General features: G+C 33.8%; 2 protein-coding genes across 2 annotated transcripts in view; both read right to left on the bottom strand.

The window, feature by feature from the left end:
• LOC123552425 (uncharacterized) overlaps positions 1 to 25,729 on the bottom strand; it is a 270,191-nt gene that overhangs the window by 130,650 nt on the left and 113,812 nt on the right. The gene's annotated exons all lie outside the window — the stretch shown is intronic.
• LOC128556518 (uncharacterized) lies at positions 3,430 to 12,777 on the bottom strand. Its single transcript, XM_053541942.1, has 6 exons — positions 12,653 to 12,777; positions 12,200 to 12,325; positions 10,805 to 11,011; positions 7,008 to 7,307; positions 6,193 to 6,392; positions 3,430 to 5,369 (listed from the first exon to the last, which is right to left on the bottom strand). The coding sequence occupies exons 2-6, from the start codon at positions 12,318 to 12,320 to the stop codon at positions 5,346 to 5,348; spliced, it is 852 nt and encodes a 283-aa protein (XP_053397917.1). The 5' UTR covers positions 12,321 to 12,325; positions 12,653 to 12,777; the 3' UTR covers positions 3,430 to 5,345.

The raw sequence follows: 25,729 nt of genomic DNA, 5'->3' as shown, positions 1-25,729 counted from the left end.
ATATTTTTTATTGAATTACTTCCCTTTTATGTTACTAGAAATAGGTTATTTTGTAACTTTTTTATTATTAGCCGTAGGTAAAAGCCGAGACCACTTTTCTTTGGTACAACATGGATGGTACCTGCAAAGTTAAGGTGTTTTTTGACACATCTGTACCTGTTAATAATTTTAGTGGACTAAGAGTTTTTCGGGGAATTTCTTTCCTTTGTTGTCATTTTCCTTAGGACTTCAGCAGTAAAGTTCTTGAAATTTTGCTCCCATCCTCTGATATTTGAATTTATCAAAACCTTTTGGGGCCTCCGTGGCCGAGTGGTTAAGGTTTCTGACTTCAAATCACTTGCCCCTCATCGATGTGGGTTCGAGTCTCACTCGGGGCGTTGAATTCTTCATGTGAGGAAGCCATCCAGCTGGCTTACAGAAGGTCGGTGGTTCTACCCAGGTGCCCGCTCGTGATGAAATAATGCACGGAGGGGCACCTGGGGTCTTCCTCCACCATTAAAGCTGGAAAGTCGCCATATGACCTATCATGTGTCGGTGCGACGTTAAATAAAAAAAATATATATCAAAAACTTTTACCAAAAATTCTAAGTTACAAAGGGACATAACTCTGTCAAAATTCAAATCACAGTTATGAGGATTGTTTTTCCTGGTGTAGACTTCGATAGTAAATAACTATTTTAAGTTTAAAGTCAATAGCTTTGATAGTAACAGAGACATTTGACTTTATCAAAAACTTTAACCAAACATTCTAATTTAAAAGGGGGCATTATTCTGTCAAAATTCAAATCAGAGATATAGGGATTGTTTCTCCCGGTGTAGACTTTGATAGTAAATAAGTATTTTAAGTTTCAGGTCAATAGCTTTGGTAGTAACAGATATATTTGACTTTATCATGAACTTTAACAAAAACTTCTAAGTTAAAAAGGGGCATAATTCTGTCAAAATTCAAGTCAGAGTTATAGGGATTATTTCTCCTGGTGTAGACGTTTATAGTTAATAAGTATTTTAAGTTTCAAGTCAATAGCTTTGATAGTAACAGAGATATTTGACTTTATCAAAAATTTTAAGCAAAATTTCTAAGTTAAAAAGGGGCATAATTCTATCAAAATTCAAATCAGAGTAACGCAGATTGTTTCTCCCGGTGTAGACTTCGATAGTAAATAATTATTTTAAGTTTCAAGTCAATAGCTTTGATAGTAACAGAGATATTTGACTTTATCAAAAACTTTAACCATAAATTCTAAGTTAAAAGGGGCATAATTCTATTAAAATTCAATCAGAGTTATGGGGATTATTTTTCCTGGTGTAGACTTCGATAGTAAATAACTATTATAAGTTTCAAGTCAGTAGCTTTGAAAGTAACAGAGATATTTGACTTTATCAAAAACTATAACCAAAAATGCTAAATACGATAGGGGCATAATTCTGTAAAAATTAAATCAGAGTTATGGGGATTGTTCTTCCTTGTGTAGGCTTTGATAGTAAATAAGTATTTTAAGTTTCAAGTCAATAGCTCTGACAGTAACAGAGATATTTGACTTTATCAAAAATTTTAACCAACGGAGACGCCGACGCCGGAGCGAATGCAATAGGCACATCCAAATTTTATATCACCTACCGCATAGTGATGGTATAATAACTCAAACCCTATTGCCGTTATAAACTCTTTTTCATATCGCGCATAATATAATTAGTCTATGTTGAGACGGTCCCCTTGAAAAATCTATCGCCTTAGGTGTCCACAGTCCACGTAGACTTAATCCGTAAATGTCTAATAGTACGTGGCCGTCGTGTATTCTTTTTAGTATTTCACACGGTATTACTTAGAAAAAATGTGCATGCTATTTTTACCTTCCTACTATACCGTGTTAGTTTTGTGTATTATGATATAAAGAATGGTATATGTTCAATTATGTACCGTGCCACTACAATAGTTTAACTTAAAATGCTGTATAATTTTTGGACAAACATATTCCGTGCTTTTTTCCCGACTGAGTACTTTGTGGTGATTTCAACCACTGAAGATAAACTGAAACAGAACTTTGTTCATTTGTTTCCGGCGTGAAGTTACCAGAAGAGCAGTAACACCAATATTACTGCATTACTGCTATTACTGCTATAAGGTTGGAAGTTAGAGCAGTAGCAGCAGTGTTACTGTTATTACTATTGTAAAGTTATAGCAGTTACAACAGCATTACTTCTGTCACAATGATTATTTGCCGTCGAAAATGTTCAAAGCTGTTTTAAATAATATTTTGTCTTTTTATGTCTCAGGAAACGGGTTCGATACCCTCTTACTGCTGTAATTCACAACTTCCATGTGGGTTTTAGGATGCATTGCACGAAATTAATATATTGTTAGTATGTTCGTTCAACAGAGACTACATATTACATTGTCCACGGATGTTCAGGATACCAACGACATGCTATTTTTTAGAACTTTTTAGATGTCCGAAAATGGCCTCGAATTCTTGTTACTACTGTAATACTAATACCCAGTCACACATACGGCGCGGAGAGCTACGTCTAGCTACGGACAGAAACGTAGTAATCCGTATCGATCCGTACCTGAAAAAAACAAAGAAAAATGAGCCGTACCTCAGAGTAGTCATTCATATTAATCCGTACCAAAACGTGGTCAAAACGTATTCAAAACTTATTCCAAACTTGCAAGTTTCTCCAACTTTTGAACATGCACAAAAGTTTGAGCGAACCGTAGCCATCTGAGCGTGACTTTAGTCCAACTTGGCTGAAACCTATTCATCAGTAGTTAAACGTACTTAAACGTAGTTATCCGTGCTGTTACGTACCTCGCCGTAGCTGAACGTAGTTATCCGAGGCTGCTCGTACTTAAGCATAGTTCAACATAGTTTATCGCAAACCCGTCTGTGCGCTGGGCAAGTTGTAAGGCGCAGTAAAACGTAATTCAACGTAGTACCTCGTACCTATCCGTACTTATTCGCGTCCTGTATTGTTTTGTTTGTTCCCTGTTTCTCACCATTTTTCCCGTACTAAGACGTACTGCTCCGTAGTTATACACCCACAGACTAATCCTATCCGCACCTACCTCAACGCACGGTCATATCCGTATGTGTGACTGTAGCTTAACACAGCGTCCGGGAGGACTTGATGATAAATCAATCCACGTGGATATATTACTGGTATGTATGTCCAAATAAAAGTACATATTACATTGCCGATCGATTTTCAGGATGCCAACGGCATACGTCCAAAGAAGAGCTCATCGCGAAATTTGAACATGTTTTAGTGCCCCGTTACTGCTGTATTCTGCGCTGAAACGATGCCTTAAAGAGAATTCCTATAGACTTTTTTATTTCATATATATTTTTTTTCAAATTCACATATCTGCTAGCGATTTTTCAACATTTTCATAATTTTCCGCTATTTTTTATAAAAACCAACAAAACATGAATCAAGACAGCACAATAAGGTTTATATATTTATTTCATATCATAGTCATATTTGTAATACAATATCATTACAATGATGGGTACAAATGAAAAAAAAATATTGTCTCATATTTACGTTTGTGAACTTTTTTCAATGAAATAAGAATATTTTTTTTAATTTCGAAAAAAATGTTTCATAGACTTTTTGTTTGTTTTCCTTGTGTATAGATAATTGTATTGTGAACATAAAAATGGCCAAAAATGTATGGGTCACCAGGCTGAATTGTATGTTAAGACCGCTTGAATACAACACCTGTTCAGACGAAAAATGGCCTGAACTGGACCAAATTGATTATATCTGCCAGCGAATTTTTAGGGTGCCGACGGCATACGTGCGAAGAAGGCCTCATCACAAAATTGAAACCTGTTTTAGTGCTTAGATATTGCTGTATTCTGCTCCGAAACGATAAACATGAGCCAAGATCTGGTTTCCTTAAGTCGTCTTTGAAGTCTTTATGATATACAAAATAAAATTAATTTTAGCAGTTCATGCTTTATATTCCGTCGAAGAACGGTTAAATCTGTTAAAAATTGGAATTTTAAGCATTTTTCAAATGAAATGAATTTAGTTTTAGTTATTTATGCATTATGTGCCGACGAAGAACAGTGAAATGTGTTGAAAATTATGATAAATGTGACCTTGACCTTTGACCTTTTGACCTCAAAATCAACAGTGGTCGTCTGCTGGTCATGATCAACCTCCCTTTTGTGATCCTAGGCCCAAGCATTCTCAAGGTATTGTCCGGAAAGGGTTTAACTGTTCCGGGTCAATGTGACCTTGACCTTCGGCCTACTGACCTCAAAATCTGACATGACTTAAACACGCACAAGCACACACAACGACATATATATTCTCTCTTATATCTTAATATATAATAACCTGAAGTAATCTTTAGTAAACACAAATTAAATACACTGTACCCAGGAAAGGCATGATAGTAAATACAGAACAGTGTTTAAGTGACAGGACATGGGAACTCGAGAGTAAAAAATAGCCACGTTCACACGATTTTGATCAGCTCAGTAACAGAAAAAGTTAGTACTGTATAAATGGTTATTTCCGCGGGTCGAAGAGTTAGCGAATTCGGAATTCCAGACATTTGGCGTGCGGAAAGCAGAATATGTGTAATTATCAACCTGAAAAAGGCTAACAATATGTATTGAAGTAAATCATTTTATTACATTTTGTAAAGGTGTGAAATGCAGTTTTAAAAGTCAGTATGTTTTCTCGCTTCCGTACTCGCCTATGCCAGTTAACGGTAATTAGCTTTGCTAGTTTTATATCTGTCAACCAATGAATGGAATTTAATCAAATTATGATAACCTTTACCTTTTTGAAATATAAACAAAGAACTCTGGCTTTTTTGTTTGACGTATTTAAGGCCTAAAAAGGTAGCTTTAAAAACGTGTATAGTGTACAGATAGATACAGAGGGTCAATTTCTCTCGTTTACTACTGGTGTTTTTATGATGTGTTGGCTGATATTTACGCTGCAGAAAATGTTAGCGAATTTTGTCAATTCGCGAAATTCGCCAATATTTCCACCTCGCTAACATAACCACTTATACAATATTGTAAATGTTTTGTTTTCCGTAAATGATATAAAATCATGGTATCTACGACACTTGTGCTGTATTTAAATGTTAATTATTGAAGGTGTTTGCATTTCAAGGTAAATGTCCATATTATGCAATTGAGTATTAGGGATACTGCCAAGACTGTCAGAACCAAACATGTTTGGACCTATTTGTTTCAGTAAGAAAGTTTGATAGAATTTTCCACTAACAGCTGCCACAACGGACTTGATCCTTATCTGTCTACGAACAAGATGTTTATCCAGTATGTGTTTAATATGTCTGTTTAATCTCTGCTTCCCTAGCTGGCTACATGTATAGTTGTCTGCAAAGAAAAACAGTTATAACAGGTTGAAAATAAAAAAAAATATATTTAATAATGTCAATTAAAAAGTATATTTTATCAGTCTACTTTGCAAGTAAACGTAGTGGGATATTTCTAAAGTCTTTCATTGATGTAAAGAAATCAAATTACAATAATTTCTAACCTTTAATGATAAGAAGAAATTAAGTGCAAATCAATATAAAGATAAAAATATTTGCATGTAATTGTGTGTATATATTGTTTTATAAGTGTTTTCTAAGGTCGTCAATATTCTTTAAGTTTTGAAAGTAATTTTTCTAACAATGCATATGTATAACCATTTCACCATCAATAGATTTTTTAGATATTGATACATCACAGAGACAAGACTAAGCAGATTGACTCGATTCAGTTGAGCATGGCTAAACTGCATTTTTGCTTGCAAGAAAATGAATGATCGCATGACTGTCTTTTTCGATTTGGTAACTTAAAGTTATTTCATTCCACAACAAGCCAGGACGGTTTGAACATTCACACAATATAATTTCAAAGTTATCACATGTATTCTTATACAATGTAAAATGTACATTTTAAGTAGTTATTATTATTTGTAGTTAAATGACAACTGAAATGTTATCCGTGTATATATTATCTTTATAAGTACGTGAAACAGTATGTGTTCCTTGTGTAATTATAACATGTTCCGCTGCTGTAATGAGTTTTGTATTTTATATGCTAAATACAAAAGCTAAATAACAAAAGCTAAATACCCATTTATTTTGTGTATGTTGTAAATACAGAATATCAAAATATTATTCAAGCAAATAAAACATTTGATATTTACCAACACATTTCTGATCTGTAAAGAGCTTTCTGCACTCATATGATTTTGTTTAGTTAATTTTGAAATCTGTGTTTCTGGCTTTGCTTTTCTTTTCAATAAAACATCAGATGAATCGGTTTGTCCTTTATTTCCATTTGACATAGTTTCGCTGTTTTCATTCTGCACTGATGTAGGAACTTCTTTCACTATGAAGTATGTACCTGTAAAACGAGCAACAAATTGTTTCAATTAAGAAATGAAATGTATTTTTTTCGGTGTTTATGCGAAATGAACGACAGAATAGGATTGGCAAATCCATCGAATCGCGCAATACCTATCTTGCAGCTTAACAAGTTTCATTATAGCAAACATGAAAACATGCATTTCATTTCTTATATTTACATTATATTTCCATTCCATTTGTAAACAAGATTATATAATAAATTGCACACATGTTGTTGTATTTAATATCAAAATCAGCTTCCCGGCCATTCTGTTCACCAGATGGAACATCTGCGACGTCATCTAAGGAACGTTCTCCCTGACTATACGCGGACGTCGTCAAAACAGCAGCCCGTTATCACTAAGCAGCGTTGACGTAACTTTCGTGCCTTTCCTTTTGCTGTTCATACGAAATTAACGTCAATTTTTCAATGGAAAAGAATAGGGCGAATGTAAATATTAGTTGATTAAATATGTTTTCTGTGAATCCGACATTACATTGCACTATTTAATGATTTTCTCAAGATTAATATCAAATGGATGACCAAATGATTTGATATTTCTAAATATGACATCTATGGGTGAACTCTAAATATAGACAAACGGTTACCTACCCTCTTTCTGCAGCTGAAATATATCTGCTGGGAAAATAACTTGATCTATGTTTTGTTGCATCAGAGATGCAAGAATGTACTGTGTGTGTTTTCGCAGCTGCCTTTCGAGAAATTTTACATACATATCTGGAAGCATTACAGTGACAAGAGTACTGTCAGTTGGTTGTACTCCTTTGAATATGACTTCATGAAGTGGAACCAACAGAATTGTTGATATTTTCATTCGCAAGTTTTCAATATCCTCTCTTGATGACAGATTATGTCCAACAACGTGGAAATCAACGATACTACAACCGCCGGCTGTAATGTATTAAAAGAGTATTTGTTCAAAGATTTATTTGGCTTAAGCTGTTATGTAATATAAACAAAATTTGCATAATAAATGATACGACTATTATAGCATTTATCAATTTTGTCAAAAAATAATTATATTTAATAACTACATTAATGTAAAAAAGAAACAGGTTCCAAACTTTAAATTTCCGTCCATTCGCCTACATAATATAAATTGTAATTAAATAGATTAGTCTGTTTTTGACTGTCTATGTCTATTTTGCAGAGAATATCAAACTTCCTTTATAACATGTTTTCATGAAGTTTGCTATAATTGTGTATCCACTATATAGTGTTGATATAGAAAATTATTGGCTTGTATCTAGCAGTGTTTTGATCATTCTTCTTTTACTAAGCTTGTAAAGGTTTTTGCAATTGTCTTGTATTGTAACGTTTTCACAACTAAAATAGTCTGAAAATATGTAAAACAAAACACTAATTATACCAATGACGAAGTAAGCAATGGAAATTATAGGAGTGTTACCAGGTATTATCATTCAACAATGAAATATTGAACACAATATTGAGTAAATTATACAAGTCGTATGAAACAGACTGAGCTTATTCCAAACTCAAATGAGCCAATATGATCAGAGCAAATATGAAAAACACCAGGACAAATACAGGATTCGAGCATTTTGATTGGTTAACTGAGAGTGCCAATACGAAAAAGTTATTTTCGTTAGAATTTTGAATGACGCCATTTTGTTTTACATAAGAATATACATTTGTAACAGTTTTCAAATTTCGCGCAAAAATTTCATCTATAAACTGATACACGTAATGTAAATAACCAACTGTGACTGAGCGGACGTACGATGCAGTTGTAAATCTGTGTAGATGAAACTATAAGCTCCTGTCAAAATTTCTGACATTTTTTAGAAGATAAGAAAATTCTGCGAAACTGGGATTGATTAAAAGGATGACACTTACCGTAAACATACATTTTGATAGTTTGGATTATTTGTGCTATTAAAATAGCGATTCTACCAGGAAAAACATCTTACATGGAATAGCGAGGCATGAGGTGTACAATATGTGCTTGGTCATTTGTATTACTTTATCAAGACATGACATGAAAAGCAGTTTCTATCCTAGCTCAAAATTAAATAACTTGCAACATCATTAGACAAAATAAATATGGTAAGTTTCCCATTATAGCTGATTGAATCGAGCTTGACACGCGACAACTTGAAATTAGGCATTAAAATTTAAACTTGGCATGCTGTAAATCCACCGCGAAAAGTAGAAAACTTGAAGTTTTTGACTTGACAGTTGTCGCGCAATCTTTGATTTGTCGATCCGAAATTTAGCACGAAAAGTAGAAATTTAAAGGAGCTTACTTCGGCTTTTCGCGGTAACAAAATACCTTGAAAAGTTGAAGAGTTGAAGCTTTTCACCGACATTTGTCTTGCAAACTTCAGCTTCTCGACTCAACAGTAGGCGAAAGTAGAAGTTTTAGTTTTTTTTTCGTTTGTACTTTTCGTCTCAGATCTTGTTTGCGCAACAAAGCGAAATTAAAACTCTTTAACTTGTTGTCGCGGTGGGATGTAACTTTCAGGCCTTTTCATCCGAGAGATATGCTGACCTTTCAACGAAGCCGGCAGCTCTGATGATTCCGGTACGTTCAAGTCAGAATTTCCAAGCTACTAAGACAAAAAGATTTTCGTAGTCACCGATTACCGGTGAAGTGACCCCGCGAACCCTCGAGAAAATTGCCCAAGAATGACAACGTAAAATTAACGCGATAATATAGACCAAAGGCTAGCGCAAAAATATCCTGGTGAAATATCGACTTTCTGCGGTTTCATACGGATGTCTCTAAATTGCTTTTTGTACTTTTAGCATGTGTAAATGTTGAGTTCTGCTCAACCCGGGGCTAGAGGGCGTGGACGGTAGCTTGCATTTCCACTACCGTCCATGAACAGGCTCAATCAAACCGAGCCTGCAACATTTTCGTTTTTGTTGTGTTGAGCGACCTGTAAAGTTTCCTTATTTTTCTATTTTCTTACCTGGAGAAGTCACAGTTAACTCTTAAATTTCTACTTTTCGACCTAAAATTCGGGTCGACAAGTCGAAGTTTATGCGACAATTGGACAATGGATTTACTAGAGACCATACCATAGCTCTTCGCATACTTCGATTTTTCAAAATAAAGTGTTTTTTATAAGTGCACCGGTTACGATTAAAAAATGTAAACAACGGACTCTGTCTATGAATCTTTGGAATAAATAAATGGCAGTCGATCTTAGTCATAATACTGATTGACATAGAATGCAAATGATTCCGTGTGTTGCCGAAAAGTATTTAGTTTGTAACTGTAATTTCCTATCAATTGAAATCCTTTCAAAACTGGTAAAATAATTGCTTATATTTGGACAAAGCTCAACGTCTTTGCCGTTCGCCAGCTGCTACAAGTGCAAATATAAATGATTCAGTGTAAGTTATATTTCACTGGTACTAAAAGTTAGTAAGTTCATACTCTGAAAAACACGTCAGAGAAATTTGGGCAGTTTTGACCGATTTAAACGTTGGCAGCATTAGATTATATTTTTTCTTTACACGAAAATTGCCGTTAGGTAACAAAGCGAATACGCCGATAATCCGGAGTTCACCGATTATGATGTTATTGTCATAAAATTGTTCCAGTTCACATAATGTAATAGGTGCACTTAAACTGCATAGCTATTAGCTACTGTTGTTATAGGGAAGTGGTAGAGTGTCTGCCTTAGGTGTGAGAGGTCCTGGGTTCGAGTCCCGGTTAGAGCTTAAATAGTTGCATTCTGCTACAGCATATTTTTGCTGTTTACAGACTGTTCCAAATGTTCTAAATTTTTAGCACACAGTATCATGGGTCATTATTTAGAAATCCAGATCAAAATTGAATGTTAAATCAAATGCACCCAATTAGAAAATATTCACTATATTATGTCCCTTTGATGTTTCTGCTCTCCATGTTCAAGAAGAGTTACATTTCCTTGATCACAACATTTTCTTTTACATGAAAATATTAAATGCTCATAACTCTACGCTACTGGTTCAAATATTGTCTATATATCTATTTTTGAGAAATATATGGACACTTGCTTTCATTTCAAAGCTTTTTAACTTCAAACCTATGATTTAAAAAAACTTAAGTACTATCTCTAGATTTACAGCACGACAACCTGAAATTTAAATGCCTAATTACAAGTTGTCGCGTGTCTAGCAGGTCGACAAGTCGATTGTTAAGGGATTCCGTAATGCATGCACGTTATACTGTTAGAGTAAATTGTAAATTCTAAATAGACCTAACAAAAGCGGCGTAAACTTGATGCTTTTCCAAGCCTGGTAAGACTATTTTAGAGGAATATACAAGCATGATTTCAGAATGATATGTTCACAATATTTATCCTTTTGTTTAAAATGTTCTAATAATATTGCTGTTATCGAAAGAAATTAGAAAGTTATATTAAGCTATATACCAAGCACGGTTGATTTCTTATGGTAGTGCAGAACAATGTCTTCCTCGAACAGTGTAGTGTATCTGGTAGCAACTTCAAGAAGATCATCTCTCTTAAGTACGCGGATAATTTGTTGAATGTAAATTATATTATAACAGTTTATATAACCCTTTTCTTTCAGGTCACTAAACATCTGCCTTGGATCATTGACTTTAGCATCAATAACATCTGAAATGAAGTAAATATATTGATGCCTTTACTAAGGATGGCATATTTCATTCAGAATTGATCTTGCCCCTACCGCTATTTATAAACTCGCTGGGAACCAGAAGCCGGACAAATTTTCATATTTTCCCTCAAATATATTCTAAAGATATTTGATATTCATGAAACCCAGACCGCATATACATATTGTAATCAGCTCCTCGTAGTGACGTAAGTATGGGTTCACTAAGGCCTCAAATGGGGTCATAAAGAGAAGTAATTTTCCCCGTGTGCTAAACCAGAAGCCTGACTTTGAGGATGATTTGCTGTTTTTTACAAATACAAAAGTAAATAAAATATTTTAACACATCTCTTTTCATTACTTTTTCAAACAGTGCACATTAACGATAAGAAGACTTTTTAAAGCAGCTTAGAAAGCTGTAGAAGTCTCAATAACTCGAGTTTTGTCGTACATAAATTCTTGATAGAATAAAATTTGCAAAAAATTACAGCTGTAGAGCCCTGCTTTTTGTAAGTAACCCATGTCATCAGCACAAATGGAATTTGCAGTTTAATTGTTTCATTTTCAACTTGATAATGTAATTGCACAATGATATTCCCATGGCCCTTTGAGAAAGAAATTTCATAGAACATAACGTAATACAGTCATGTGAAACAATTCTTTCTCCAAACATTCAGAAGATCCAGTTGAAACAACTGCGTAAATAACGCCTAAATAAAGCGGTTGTCACATGTGTCCGGAAACTGGTCCTTCCGGATACAAATTCCAAATCAGTACTGCACAATAGAAAATAACACCATATACTTGATGGGTTATAAGGTTCATTAATTTTTTTCCCTTCGAATTTATATAAAAACAAAGGAGCATTCTAAGTAAAGTCAGTGTGACTTATGTGTAATATTGTTTAGTTTCACCGTACCAGTTCAGATGAAAGTAAATTAAACATATCAAAATCTGTTTAAAGAATAAGATATCACTGGATATTGAAGAGGTTCCTCTGTTCAAGAATCCACTTAGAAGTGACAGTCAGGCGAAACAATAGCTTTATGAGGAATACATGTTTAAAGCTTTTCTTTGATGATATTCAATTCATCGGATACCTATCTTGCAGCTTAACAAGTTTTATTATAGCGAACATGAATGAATGACAAATATATGACTTATTCTATATAAGTATTCTACTTTACTACCTTTAAAACGATCTTTCAATTCCTCTAATTCCTCATTCGAAATTGCCGTACACAAATCGTGGATAAAATTGTCGTAGATATAACTAGGCCCATCTGGTGGTTGGTTTAACTGGTTAGCCATTATAGCTGAAGTAGAAATATAAAAGAGTTGCCTTTTGGTAATTTTTATTGTTTCTGGCTGCCTTTAACGATTAGTTTTTGATATCGAATCAGGTTTTTATATTATTAACGTACCAAATGTCTGTGAAATGGCCTACCAAATGGTGTTTATGAACTTTACTGACAGGTATCAGATCTACCTCTATTTCCTAGATGAGGTGTCTATTTCCTAAATGAATAAAATAAGAAGATGACTTAAAAGTACTCTTAAGGAAAAATTCCGAAAATTATTTGCTAATATTCATTTTATACATAATCAATCATACAAATATACTACAAGCAATGAATACTCACTAAAATGTTTGAATATCTCACATTAACGTCACAAAAATTTGTCAGGAAATTAATTGATGAAGAAAACACTCTTTATTAATGAGATCCTGCTTTAAAGTAAACTCTTGAGCATTAAACAAAAGAAATAGATTAAAATTTACAATGTAAATGTATTTATATGCACAAAACAATTATCTGACACTGATTAGATTGAATTATTCTGTTATCGTTACAGATATATATTTTATATATAGAAACTTACATACCATCGACCTTGCGTAAGCCAGCTTGATTGCCTCCTCTCATGAAGAACTTTTCACCCCAGAGGCTTGAACCCACATCGGTGAATAGCAAGTGATTTGAAATCAGCAGCCTTGACCACTCGGCCATTGGGGCTCCGCGACATAATGTGCACACATACAATGTGTTACTACCTTAGTTACATTGACCATGAAGATTTTAACATTTTTCATAATCCGTTCTTTTAAAAAAAGTTTTGCAAAAGTCAAAGATTACCTGACGTCTTGTGTTTTTGTGTTCGCAGAAAACAGGCATGTACTGTGAAATCATTTAAATTCGCTTGCATGAAATTTCGCACAAACGGCAAATAAAACAGTTTCGCGCGGGCGGGCTTTAATTCGTGAATTTTCAATTTCAGAAAGAAGTTTTTCAAATATTTTTGTTAACTCGCCAGCACTGCTCTTGTCACTATCTTGTACCGTCTGTCAATTAGAGCAGCCTGATTAATGACCTTGTTAAATAAACAATGCGACAGTTCGACTGATAATTATTGTTAATTGACACTATGATTAGGTAAAGTGTGACGGAGTGTCAAAGGATCGATTAAAATAAAAGAGGTGTTTGAAGTCTTATTATGAATAACACTTGTCCAATTACTCTATAACAACAATGTCACGTGCGAGTAATTCTTGTAACATTCAACAGAACATGAAATTGATCAGTAATAATTTTCATAATTCTAATCTTTTCCACGAATACGTTGATACATGTTAAAACACGTCAGAAATAACTATCTAAAGGTGACAAGTATCTTTAGTATTCTTCAATGGTTGAAAAATGGCAAATGTGCCACCCGTCCGCCGTCGGAACCGGGACTTCCTGATCCCGTCGACACTTTAAACATAAAGGAAGCTCTGAGTCTGCAGGTAATTACATTTTTAGCTTTAAATCTGTTCTAGTTTTGGTTCGGGTACAGTATAATTAAATAACTATATTTGCATTCGTTAACAAATTGAAATACAATTTTTCACGAAGTGGCACCTTTACCTTCAATAACGCAAAGTGACAAACTTGAAAATTGTAGAAGACGAATGAATTTATACACTTATGTATTCAAATAGTTAAATAATTTTCTATCACGGATTAAATGATGAATGAAAGAAATATTTCATAGCTCTTTTTAGATGATGAAGTAATCGGAGCGTTCGTAAAGAATAACCAATTTACCAATCAATATAAATAATTTAATCAGATTTCATATTCCATTTTGGTGAAAACAAATCAGTTCCTATTAAGACAACCTTTAATTTGATTTAATTAACTACCGACAAACTGTGACGTTATGAGAAAGATTGAAATACACGAGTTTTTAACATATATATATTTCGGACGGGAAATCAGTTCGGATAAATATGTACTGAATGGTTAAATGACAGCGCGGTCTTAAATTCGAGCATCGTTCATAGCGTGAAATATGCGAGAATTCGTCCTGCGCGAACAAAAATGATTTCACAGTATCCAAATACGGGTATAATGCTACATGATATATAGTTAGATGATGCTCTTTCATATCTCATCAAGGTATATATAGCAAAGGCAGCTTTATACTTAGAAAAGAAGTAATTACTTAATGTGCACAGGGTACCAACGGAATAATCTGTTTATAGTTGAAAACTCTGCATTGAAGATATTGTAAGAGTTAGTTTAATATTCTTTGTTAATGCACGAGCCAAAATAGTAATAAAGTTAATAATCTCAATGTTCGATGCCGAACGAATAGTGCCTGAAACTCTTTTTTTTTCCTTTTTTGAACCTTGTGATCTCGACATCTGTTGCTGATGACTTGATGAATGACCATATAAAATGTCATAACGCCATAATAATGTACATCATGGGTTATGAACATGTACATGACATGTCTACCATCTAAATGATTTGGACAATTTACTAAAAATAAGTTTCAGTGATATCTTATTTCAGGTTCAAGCTATCGATGTGAGGTCGGTCATTATCTAGAGATGGTCTGATGATACTATTTATTTACTTATTGTAAGATAACGAAAACGATTTTGATAATGCGTAATTTGAATTTATCGATCAGATAACATTTTTACTTCACACTTACGTATATAAACAGCAAATACATTTTTCACTATAATGACTAATTATACAACAAACATGCTATGATAACGCCATTGCTATATCACTTTTGCCATTATTCGTTGTAATTGCGCCGCTGGAAGTCGTGTGTCGATAAATCACTAAAATGTGTCATACATTTGTTCATCTCAACAGAGAAAGAGGTATATCGAAAATGCATCGGTAATAAATATCAATATATGTCTGGATACATTTATTCTTTAGTATAATTTCTTAATGTTTTCATATTTTCTTAATGTGTTAATAACTGTTAACTCCGGGCTTGATAACAACATAAAGTTATCACAAAATATGACATACGAGTATCACGAGATAATAGTTTAATGCTTTTTTTGTGTAATTAAAAGACGAAATCATAAGATAAGATGCCATGATTTAATCACTGCTGTTAATCAAATTGAATGTTCTAGAATTCTTCTACACATTTTATAATAAGCACAGTATGTTTTCAACATGCTCGAACCAGCCAAACATTTATGACATTTTATTAAAGTTAATACTTTTTCCCACTATTAAAAGATCTTAAAAGTTCTCATAACTACTTTTCACTTATTAAACGAATGAAAATTATTTATCTTGAAATATCATTATATTACCTTCAGAACAGTATCGTCAAATATCAGAATTTAAAGGCACTAACCTCCAGAATTTCGCTTAAAATGACCGTATCTAAATTATCTTAAAAATACCAAATAAAAAACCCGAAGGAATATGTATTTAACGGTCATTAAATATAAAGCTTATGATTCAGGAAGTTAACCTCTTGCACCCCGTAACATTTTGAATGGAAAAAATGTAAAAATCAACTAATTCTTATGTGCTTCCATAACATATAATCTGTCAATAACTAATTTTCAAAGCCATCTAATGCAATATAGCAATAATTTTCTGATATCTAAAAAAAAATCATTTTTTTGTTGTCGTACGATCTGGTGGTCAGTGCCTTTAAGATACTGCAGGAAATATGGTCAAATATCAGGATTTAAGATACTGCAGTAAAACCACATCGTTTTGGTAAATTTATTAGTTTCTGTCAAAATAATGGAATTTTTTCTTTGCTTTTATATGACAAGTTGTTGCGTACATTGGTGTCATTATACCTTAGATTTACCATAATTTTGATGTTTTACTTTATATGATCTAGTATTTTTTCACTAATGTTAGAGTCTTTCTCAGCGGGGAATGATTTTGTTTACATTGTGTTGTCTAATATGTTGAAAATATGGTGAGGTTGGTATGCCCTAAACGCGTTTAAACCCCCAGTTTCCTTTATATAGGTTACTGACTGTTCTAAAGCGGTGTCCCTATTTTCAACTTGTTTTCTGTCCGTCTTGTATTTTGTGTTGCGTATGTTGTCTTGTTTGTTGTTAGCGTTTCTTTCTTCTTATCATCACTCACCCTATCGCCCCCCCCCCCCCCCCCAACGCTCCCAACCATTTCTTTCCCCTTGCATTTGCGCTCCCTTGCTTTGGTATCCCTTCCCCTTTTACTATGAGTAAGTTATCATGCCCACCTTAATTTTGGCTGCCGGAATTCTAAGGCGGTGCCCGATTGTTGATTTTCTCCAGTTTATGTGTGCGCGTGTGTGTGCTTGTGCGTCTTGGGCGGTGCCCTACAGTGTTGTTATATCTTACTTGTCTTGTTTATCTATGTCAGTTAGTTATGTGTGTTTGTGTATGTATTTGTCTTTTGTACGAGAGTGTCTGCGCTGCTGTGGTTTACGTTGTAGAGTAACTGTGATTAAGGAACGTAGCATTCCCTTTTGAATATTCATCTTTGTTCCACTTTCCCCTTCAACCTCCCCACCACCCCCCCCACCCCCCAACCCCACCCTTTCTACCGCCTACCCCTTCCTTCCCCCTTTTTCTATATTTTGCATGAAATTAAAATGTACTTGTTGGACTTTTGAAGCAATTCGTCTATAATATTTTTCCGTTACAGCTTCTTTTTGTTGTTGGCCTACTTATAAATGCGTGGCTCTGAGGCTGTGTTTGCGGTGCTCTGTGCTTCCGAGAAATATACCCTTACCTATTATCTTTTATAGTTGAACTTTTTGTAGACTCAATACAAATCTTGCTGTAACCATTTCGTCGGCGGCCCGATTAGTTAGGTGTCTCAGTAACAGCTCCTGGTGGGAATAGAAAAAAAATCAAACACTTCTTCACTGTGATGACAAGCAATGCACTGCACATTTACTCTTTTCATGCCTTTTCATACAGTTATTCCCCTTTATCGAATAAGCAATGTTTGATACAGGGATAGTACCTATTTTTTTTTAAAAAGGTATGAAGTTAAAATATTTTGAAATACATGCAGATGTCCATATATGTCTCAAAACTAGATGAAATTATAATATTTAACCGAAAATGCATAGTTTGAACATTCAATATTTTCATATCAAAGAAAATGTTGTGATCAAAGAAATGTTACTCTTCTTGGACATGTAGAGCAGAAACATCAAAGAGACATAATATATTGGATATTTTCTGTTTGGGTGCATTTCATTTCACATTCAACAGTGATCTGTATTGCTAAACAATGATCCATTACCCTGTTCGCTGAAAACGGAGAACATCTCGAACAGTCCGATAACCTTCATATATATGCTGTAACAGAGCACAAATATTCAAGTTCTGAACGGGGTTCAACCAAGGACCTTTCACACCTTAGACAGACACTCTACAACCTCGCTATAATAGCAGAGTCTATAGCTAGGCAGTGTAAGATCACCCTTATTCTCTACCCGATTACACTACGTGAAATTGAACAATTTGTGACAATAACATGTTCGGAGTACTCCGGATTATCGGTGTATTTACTTTTTTCATCTAACGGCAAGCAATTTTCGTGTAGAGAAAAATATAATCTAATTTTCCAACATTTTAAATTGGTCAAAACTGCCCAAATTTCTCTGAACTGTTTTTATACGTCCGAAGGGACGTATTATGTTATGACGCCGGTGTCCGTCCGTGTCCGTCCGTCCGCTCTGTAACTCGTGAACCCCTCGAAGGATTTTAAAGAAAATTGACACAAATGTTCACCACATCAAGACTACGTACGGAGTGCATGTTTTGGATGGCTCGCTCCAAGGTCAAAGTTTTAAGTATAAACTTACTAATTGGCAGTACTAGTGAAATATAACTTACACTGGATCTTTTATATTTGCCCAGGCTAACGGCATAGACAGCGAACTCTGTCCAAATTTCAGCAATAATTTTACAAGCTTCAAGAGGATTTCAGTCGATAGGAAAATGCAGTTACAAACTGAATTCATGTACAGCGCATAAAGTCATTAGATTTTGCTGGATGTCAATCAGTATTATGACTAAGATCGATTGTCATTCATTCATTTCAACTATTCCTAGACAAAGTCTATTCGTTACGCATTTACCGGTTACCAGCGCCTATATAAATCTCATTATATTTACAAAAATCGAAGTACGTGAAGAACTCTTCTACGGTTTCTATTTGATAAAGATTTTTGTATATAAGCTGGTATTTCAGCAACCACTCGTTGAAATGCAAACTTCACATACTTGTTCAATGTGATGATCTATCATGCATTAGGTTCCATAAACCTATTTTGTTTTATCATGAAGTTATACCTTCTTATCGACTTAACGATGTTTGATTTTATGCTTTGATTCTAGTATCTTAGTAATTGCTACTAAGACTTACTTTATTAAAACTCACGTGTGGCGAGCCGAAAATACAGTGCATAGGTTCCATGACTCTTCTTTGCTTAATCATAAAGTATTTCCCCTTTTCGGGAGCAATTGTTGGTTGAGCTTTTTTATAAATAAGTTTGTAACAAATCGTTCCAATAGTCAAGCGTTTCTGTCTTCGGACAGTTATCGTTACTGTGTAGTGCATTGCTCTGTATCACTTTCCATGTGGATTTATATCAATTTGTCAGCAATCGGGAGGAGACTTACACGGGTTACCCTTTTCTGGCCACGTGTCTTTCAGATATTGTCTTACCGTAAGCAGCTTTTTGTGTTTTATAGTTGGGATTTCGACCGGCTTTACACTTTAGATTTCAACATTTGATCTTGCAAAAACAAAAACAAAAAACATTAGGGCAAAGTGAAATTTGTATAAACTGCACGTATGTTTTTTGACAGAAACGAAATAATGTTGTACTTTTTATCTGCCAATATCAACAAAATGAACGATCAAGATTACATGCTGTAGTTATCAAAGATGTATGATCTCTTAAATAAATTGTTATTTCAAAACAGAAATTGACTAGTTAGAAGGTCTGTTCAGTATTTGATTGTAATGTTAATGAAGAATAATACATCATACCGTTGTTAACAAAGCAAATTAGATTTAGTTTTTATATTTGCTACTTGATACCCAATTACGACGGTGCAGTTATCAGAACATGTACATAAAAGCAGTAACGCTATCAAGTCACACCTTGTAAAATGAAATATCTCTTCACGTTTAACGAAAATAATTCAACTAAACAATGTATCAGCGAATTTGAAAACAACTAAAGAACAGGAACGTGAGAAAGGAAAGCCCTTTACTGGAGATGTGACAAAAGAACATCATACTTAGTAAACTATTCCACTCCGCCACATCTTGTCAATGAACTTAAACTGAATACGAATAACCCCATGTTTGTTGATGCGAATGTCATAAATTTTAATATAAACAGGAAAACAAGAATTACTTGTTGATGCCATGTGGTCTTTTACTAGTTATCTTTTTAAACTGATCTATATATTTTTCACTACGGAGTAACAATTCAATTGATGAATTTAACAATCTCTGTTCTACTATAATTGTTTTGCAACAAAATTCAATGTTTTGTGCTGTTGACGTGGCGTTCGCTCCTCAGGGTTGTCAAAAACGCGGTTAGCCCTGTTTTTTGTGGTAAGCATCAAGCATTGTGTTTATTTAAATTGTCTAAAACTACTTGCATGATTGAAAGTAAATGGCATGTCACTGTAAAAAATAACTGTTTTTATATCTTTGTCCTGTACTTACCTTTGTACTTACTTCTAAAAGGGTTGATCCAGTTCATATTACATTTTTCTGTTACCGGTGCTTGTAGCGGTTGTAGCAACCTAAACGGATACCTGTTTGATAATCTTGTATGATATAATACAATCCCGATGATCATTATTTCACCTTTATTTTATGCTAACTGGTGAAATACTGAAAATTGTCAGTGAGAGATTTCTCCATATCAATCACAATGCCGAACTTCTTCTTTTTTAAGGAAATATTATCTCCCTTGAAATATAGCATTTAATTACCTCCCTTTGTTGCCTGTACCCTATAGTTATCCTAATATTCAAGCATACATGAGTCATGTACAGCTAGACAATACTGCATAGAACAAGATTTTCGAAAACAAATAATAGTAATGCTCTGGAAATGTAACCTTAGTTGCTTGAACTTGCTATACATGTATGTGTGTGTTTCCTCCACTTTTAATATGTTCACTTTCGTTTGGTAGATTATACTGGCGACAGCACCTTTAGTTGATTGTTGTCTTTGTCTTATTTATAGTAATTTTCACAAGACATCAACTAAATCTTACGTAATATGCCACCAAGTACTTTGTAGTACTTTCCCAGCCAGTTGTCAGTTGTGTTACATCCCAATTTCGCGACATAGTTTGATATGCTATGCATAGGTATTTCAATGACATTTTATAAAAAAATACACTTCCTATTTTTCAAAATATTTATAATTTACTTCATTTCTTAAGGCATTATCTTTCTAAAAATGTTGATAAATTAGTTGAATTTATTACAAAAAAAAAGATTTTGCTCCATACAAGTGTTTCTCCTACTTTTTCTCTCTTGATGCAAGAAAAAATGTAAACAAAAGGGAGACCACTACTTCCAACAAAGGGATAAGTTTCAGAATGCATAATTAGCAATGTTTCAGTTACTTCCCATTTAGTGTTGATAGTTCATAAAAAATAAAGAACGTGAATAATTGCTTCTCCCTTAGAACTTCCGTTGCGCATGCGCAGTGAGCACTTTACGATTGGAAGTTTTGGAGGCAGATCGCTTGTAAATGCGAGTTGATAATGATTTTATTTCTGCAATAATAAAATACTTGCTAGGTAATTCATCATCTGTAGAATTTTTTTTTTGTTTGCTGCTGTATTTATGAAAATTGACAATCATTTCCAACTTTCTATGTTACTAAATAAAAGCAAAGTTTCACCGCCGACTTTGTTCTTAAAGAACATATCTTTTTCACCGAAAAAATCACGAGTGTATTTATGAATTTTCAAGCAAGAGGCACTTTCTACTTTCAATCGGCGGCCGCCATATTTGTTTACATTAAAGGTCAAGGTCTTTGAAATACCTACTATGCAGCTCTTGGATCAATATTTCCTAGCTATTTCTATCGAATCCGTAATAATATTCAATTTTGCAGCTTAATAACATTATTCAATATAATCAAAAATTGTAAACTACCGTTATATATACCGTGTGAACAGTTTTGCGGGCACATACACACGAGAAGTATTGACGTTGACGCTGTTCAGTTTTGTTTGTCAAAATCCTTCCTACTGGTGTAATGTATCATATGTGGAGGATCATTTCATATAGTTGTAGGTACATACCTTTACCATTTGCTATGTTAGTTAAACATTAGATATAACGTTAATTTACAAATCATAGCATACCAGCTAAGAGTAGTTATCAGATTTATACAGAAATAAATACAAACCATTTTCAAGTATATCTGTAGGACATGTCTCGACCTCATGTGAAATAGCATCATCCGCAAGTTATTAGACAAGGCTAACGATTACTTTCTACCTTAAGATCTTGAATGTGCCGATAGGTGATAAGTAAATACCTTTGATTCTTATGGTTACTGAAATAGTTCTCAGACTGCCGATTTACGTGCACTACAAACTAGATATATGACTATTAAGTAAGTTTTAACTAGTCCTTTGCAATTAGAGTACATTCAGTATATACGTATAAAACAGTTCACCTGTGGGCACGAGAGGTGTTGTACATGCCATTACCTTTCATGGGCAGACAATAAACTCCGTTACGGCCGAAATTCATAATCAATGCTACTAATATTTTAAACAATTACTGAAACGTATAGAACAAAACTAACAGCAATTGCACCACGTATTTTGTTTTCTTTAAGTTCTTCTTCTTGCTTAAACCAACTCGCCTGGTTTAAATGTCGGTAACTGTAAGTAAAATGTTAAAGTGGTGTATGGAATTTCAGGTAATAACAGCCACCAGGATATCTTAGCAAAACCAGGATTTTGGCAAACTTCACTACCATTTCTAAGTGACTTAGAAACTTCTGTTTTAGCTTGAATGGTAGTTTAGGCGCCAATGAGCAATAAATGATATAGTTTCGCATTATTTTTAATTTTCTTATGTAAAAAAAAAGTTGATTAAGAAAATTAGTCCAATTGGATTTTTCCAGTTTCCAGTCGGATATATGGCGTCCGATTGGAATTTTTGAAAATCCAATCGGATTTTTTCCCCATATTTTGGCGTGCTGGATTTTTTTCCGGGCGGAAATCGATAAATTTTTCATAAGAAATTTAAAGGCATATTTGTGTTACTTTTGTGTTTTACTATCTTTTTGTCTTGGTTTGAGATCCATACTATGGTAAATAAAAAAATCCCATTTAAAAAGCTGGAAAAAAATCCGATTGGACATTTTCAGAAAAAAATTCAGATTTATTGTAAACACTTATAAACAGGATCAATGAACACCCTTGAACATAAATAGTGAATAACGATGTTTTTAGTCAGTTTAAAATGGTTTTAAAAAAATCTAAATCCAAATGGATTTTTTTCCAATTTTAGGAGTTGGAATTTTTTCCAGCTTTTAAAGTTGGAAATTTTTCCAGCTTTAAAAGTTGGATTTTTTTCCAGCTTTAAAAATTGGAAAAATATCCAGCTTAGAAAAGGGTCTTTTTCCAAATTTGAATGACTGTGATCATTTTAAAGCTAAAATACTTCTTTTCTAAGCATTTTTGAACTGCATTAATATAAATTTACTGACGGGTGAGCCATAAAATACGGTCTGTTATTTGATATCTATAAATTATTATGAGTTCCAATGAAATTTGAAACGTCAATATTTTTCTAATATAATGTTGACGTCCAAATAAATATCATATAGGGCCTGCGACGTCATTTGTGACACCAGTTTTATGTCTGCTATTGCGTTTAAAAGTTTTTATAGACAGGAATTTGTACCATTAAAATAGAAATAATATACTTTTGTGAATTTAACAAAATGTTTGTATTGCATCTAGAAATGGGCACTCCATATTTCTCGGAATAATATTCCACCCATTACGTCGTCGAATATCCGAAGCATATTTCCAGCGTATTTTCTCAATTCTTATACAAATCTAATAACCAATAATTATTCCAAGATAGAGACTAAATATAACTTTCTTCCGTTTTATGCTATAGCGCAACAATTGATTATATCATACCGTATAAAGAAATAAATTTTGTTGTTGCGCTTCAACATGTGACATTTTTAGCCTGCCGAACGGATTCTGTTGTTTCTATGATAATAAAGAGTGAAACACCAGTTTCAAGACACTAAATTTTGAGATATAAATGGTCCAAAATACAATCCTTGTGCGACCTGTACCTTATTATCTGCAAATGACTGGCCTAAAACATATGTATATTTATAAAGCGTGCGACCATATTTGTAACCATGCACTTTTTCCACAATTTTAAGCTAAATCTGGATGGATGGATGACCATTTCCATTTTATCTGAGTTCCGGTATCTCAGGTAAGATTCTAGACCAGACCATCTACACGGAGCTTCAAGCATTAGTTTATTTTACACAGTAATTACTCGGTCGCAGGTGTCCTTCATTCTATAATTATTATTAGTAACCATATGAATATAAATGCCTTTACAGATCTACCTGTTGTAGAAAAAAAAAAATCGTACTAGACCATAATACGAAACAGGCCCCTGCCACTTAACTTAATTCACACAAAGCGATAACACGTATATTTGTCAAATCCTGACATAGTATTTACAGAAATATGAGGAAATGGCCTTAATGTCAATCATTATGTAGAATACTACTTAACTTAAATATTTCTTTAAGAAATTTATCGATTTGTAATTGAATGACATGTCATGGACATAACCGAATTGTTTGTTTTTATTTTTTTTTATTCCATTTGGCGCATTTAATTTATCTGGTAGAAACATTAATAAGATGTCAGTATCTACTCGGAAAGCAGGAGTGAAAAGGCTTTTTGCGGTTACGGTTGTATTAATAAAACCCGACCCGGCCCAAACCACGGAAATAGCCGATTTTGATGGTACGGAAGCCACCAGAAACTTACGGATGGAAGGCTTATATAATTACGAAAGATATCGTGTCGATATCAAGTTACATTCTGTCACATATATATTTAGAAGTTAAAGTCATTTGTTTATTTTAATATTCATAGCTTTATAGTCACGTTCTCTTGTAGACCAATAGCCAAAGTTTCTAATTTAACTGGCATTTATCAAGATCAACGATTTTCACCTGCTTAAAAATTGTAGGACAGTTCTTACTTATATTTTCTCTTCCCCCCCCCCCCCCCCCCCCCCCCCCCCCCCCCACCTGCCTGCCAGTATGTGAAACAGTAGGACGAAAAACACATGCAGGCGACTGTACCGACACAGTAAAGGCCCCTTCGCCGTAGTACAAAACCCAGTGTCACACAGTAATTGTGAATGTAGTTCATAATGACGTAACATTAACTAGTCTGTCTAGTTCTGTTGAAAGTGTCCAGCCATGTGCTATTTCATGTCTGTCCGTTACACAAAATGACATGTCGATTGCCGCGCTCCATTGAGTTTATTTGAAACACCTAAACTATCTCGTTATTTTAGGTATTTGCTTATGTCAAGTGAAATACCTCATTGAACATACGTTTCATCAATATTAAATACTTATCTTGTAGTTCTGTAAATAAATGTAAATAAAATATTCCAGTTCTTCAAATGTAATGTGCATGATATATAATATTTAACCTGATCAATCAAAGGGTACAAATATGTTGAAATATATCACACTTTTGGTAATGCTTTGTAGTGAACTGCAAAGATATCAACAAAAAATATTGTTTATGATTTCATTACTTTAGAAACGTGCTTATCTGTTCAGAGGATTACAATATTTAGCGTAAATCGGGAAATAGACGAGTCTTTTGATTTTAAAATGTTAATAATGATAGAGTTCTATATTAGTGTTAGGATTCTTATTTATAAAGTTTCTTTCCTACTCTCCATAAATTCAAGTTACAGTTTAAAATTATAATTCATTATCTTCCCCTTTATTTACATTAAAGTGTCCCTTATCATTTTCCTCCGTGCAGTAATGACATACTGCTAATATTACGTGTATCGTTTTTTTATTTCACACGTTATAACTTAGAAACAAATGTGCATGCTATTTTCTCCTTCCTGTTATACTGTATCTTAGTTTTGTGTATTATGTTATAAAGAATGGCATATGTTCAATTATGTACCGTGTCACTACAATAGTTTAACTAAAGATCATGTAAAATTTTTGGACAAACATATTCCGTGCTTTTTTCCCTACTGAGTACTTCGTGGTGATTTCAACCACTGAAGATAAGCTGAAACAGAACTTTGTTCATTTGTTTCCGGCGTGAAGTTAGCAGTAGAGCATTACAGC

This window comes from Mercenaria mercenaria, chromosome 4 (genome assembly GCF_021730395.1).
Source record: "Mercenaria mercenaria strain notata chromosome 4, MADL_Memer_1, whole genome shotgun sequence".
Taxonomy (NCBI): Eukaryota; Metazoa; Mollusca; class Bivalvia; order Venerida; family Veneridae; genus Mercenaria; species Mercenaria mercenaria.
The sequence above is the reverse complement of the archived record's forward strand: the minus strand, read 5'-3'. Positions and strand labels throughout refer to the sequence as shown.

What these genes read in the sequence shown, in the direction of transcription:
- LOC128556518 (XM_053541942.1), bottom strand. Translation starts at nt 12,320, where the DNA reads ATGGCTAACCAGTTAAACCAACCACCAGATGGGCCTAGTTATATCTAC. An exon ending in TAAGAAATCAACCGTGCTTG is followed by an intron (nt 7,308 to 10,804) that starts GTATATAGCTTA and finishes AATACATTACAG; the next exon opens with CCGGCGGTTGTAGTATCGTT. An exon ending in ATTTCAGCTGCAGAAAGAGG is followed by an intron (nt 6,393 to 7,007) that starts GTAGGTAACCGT and finishes CTCGTTTTACAG; the next exon opens with GTACATACTTCATAGTGAAA.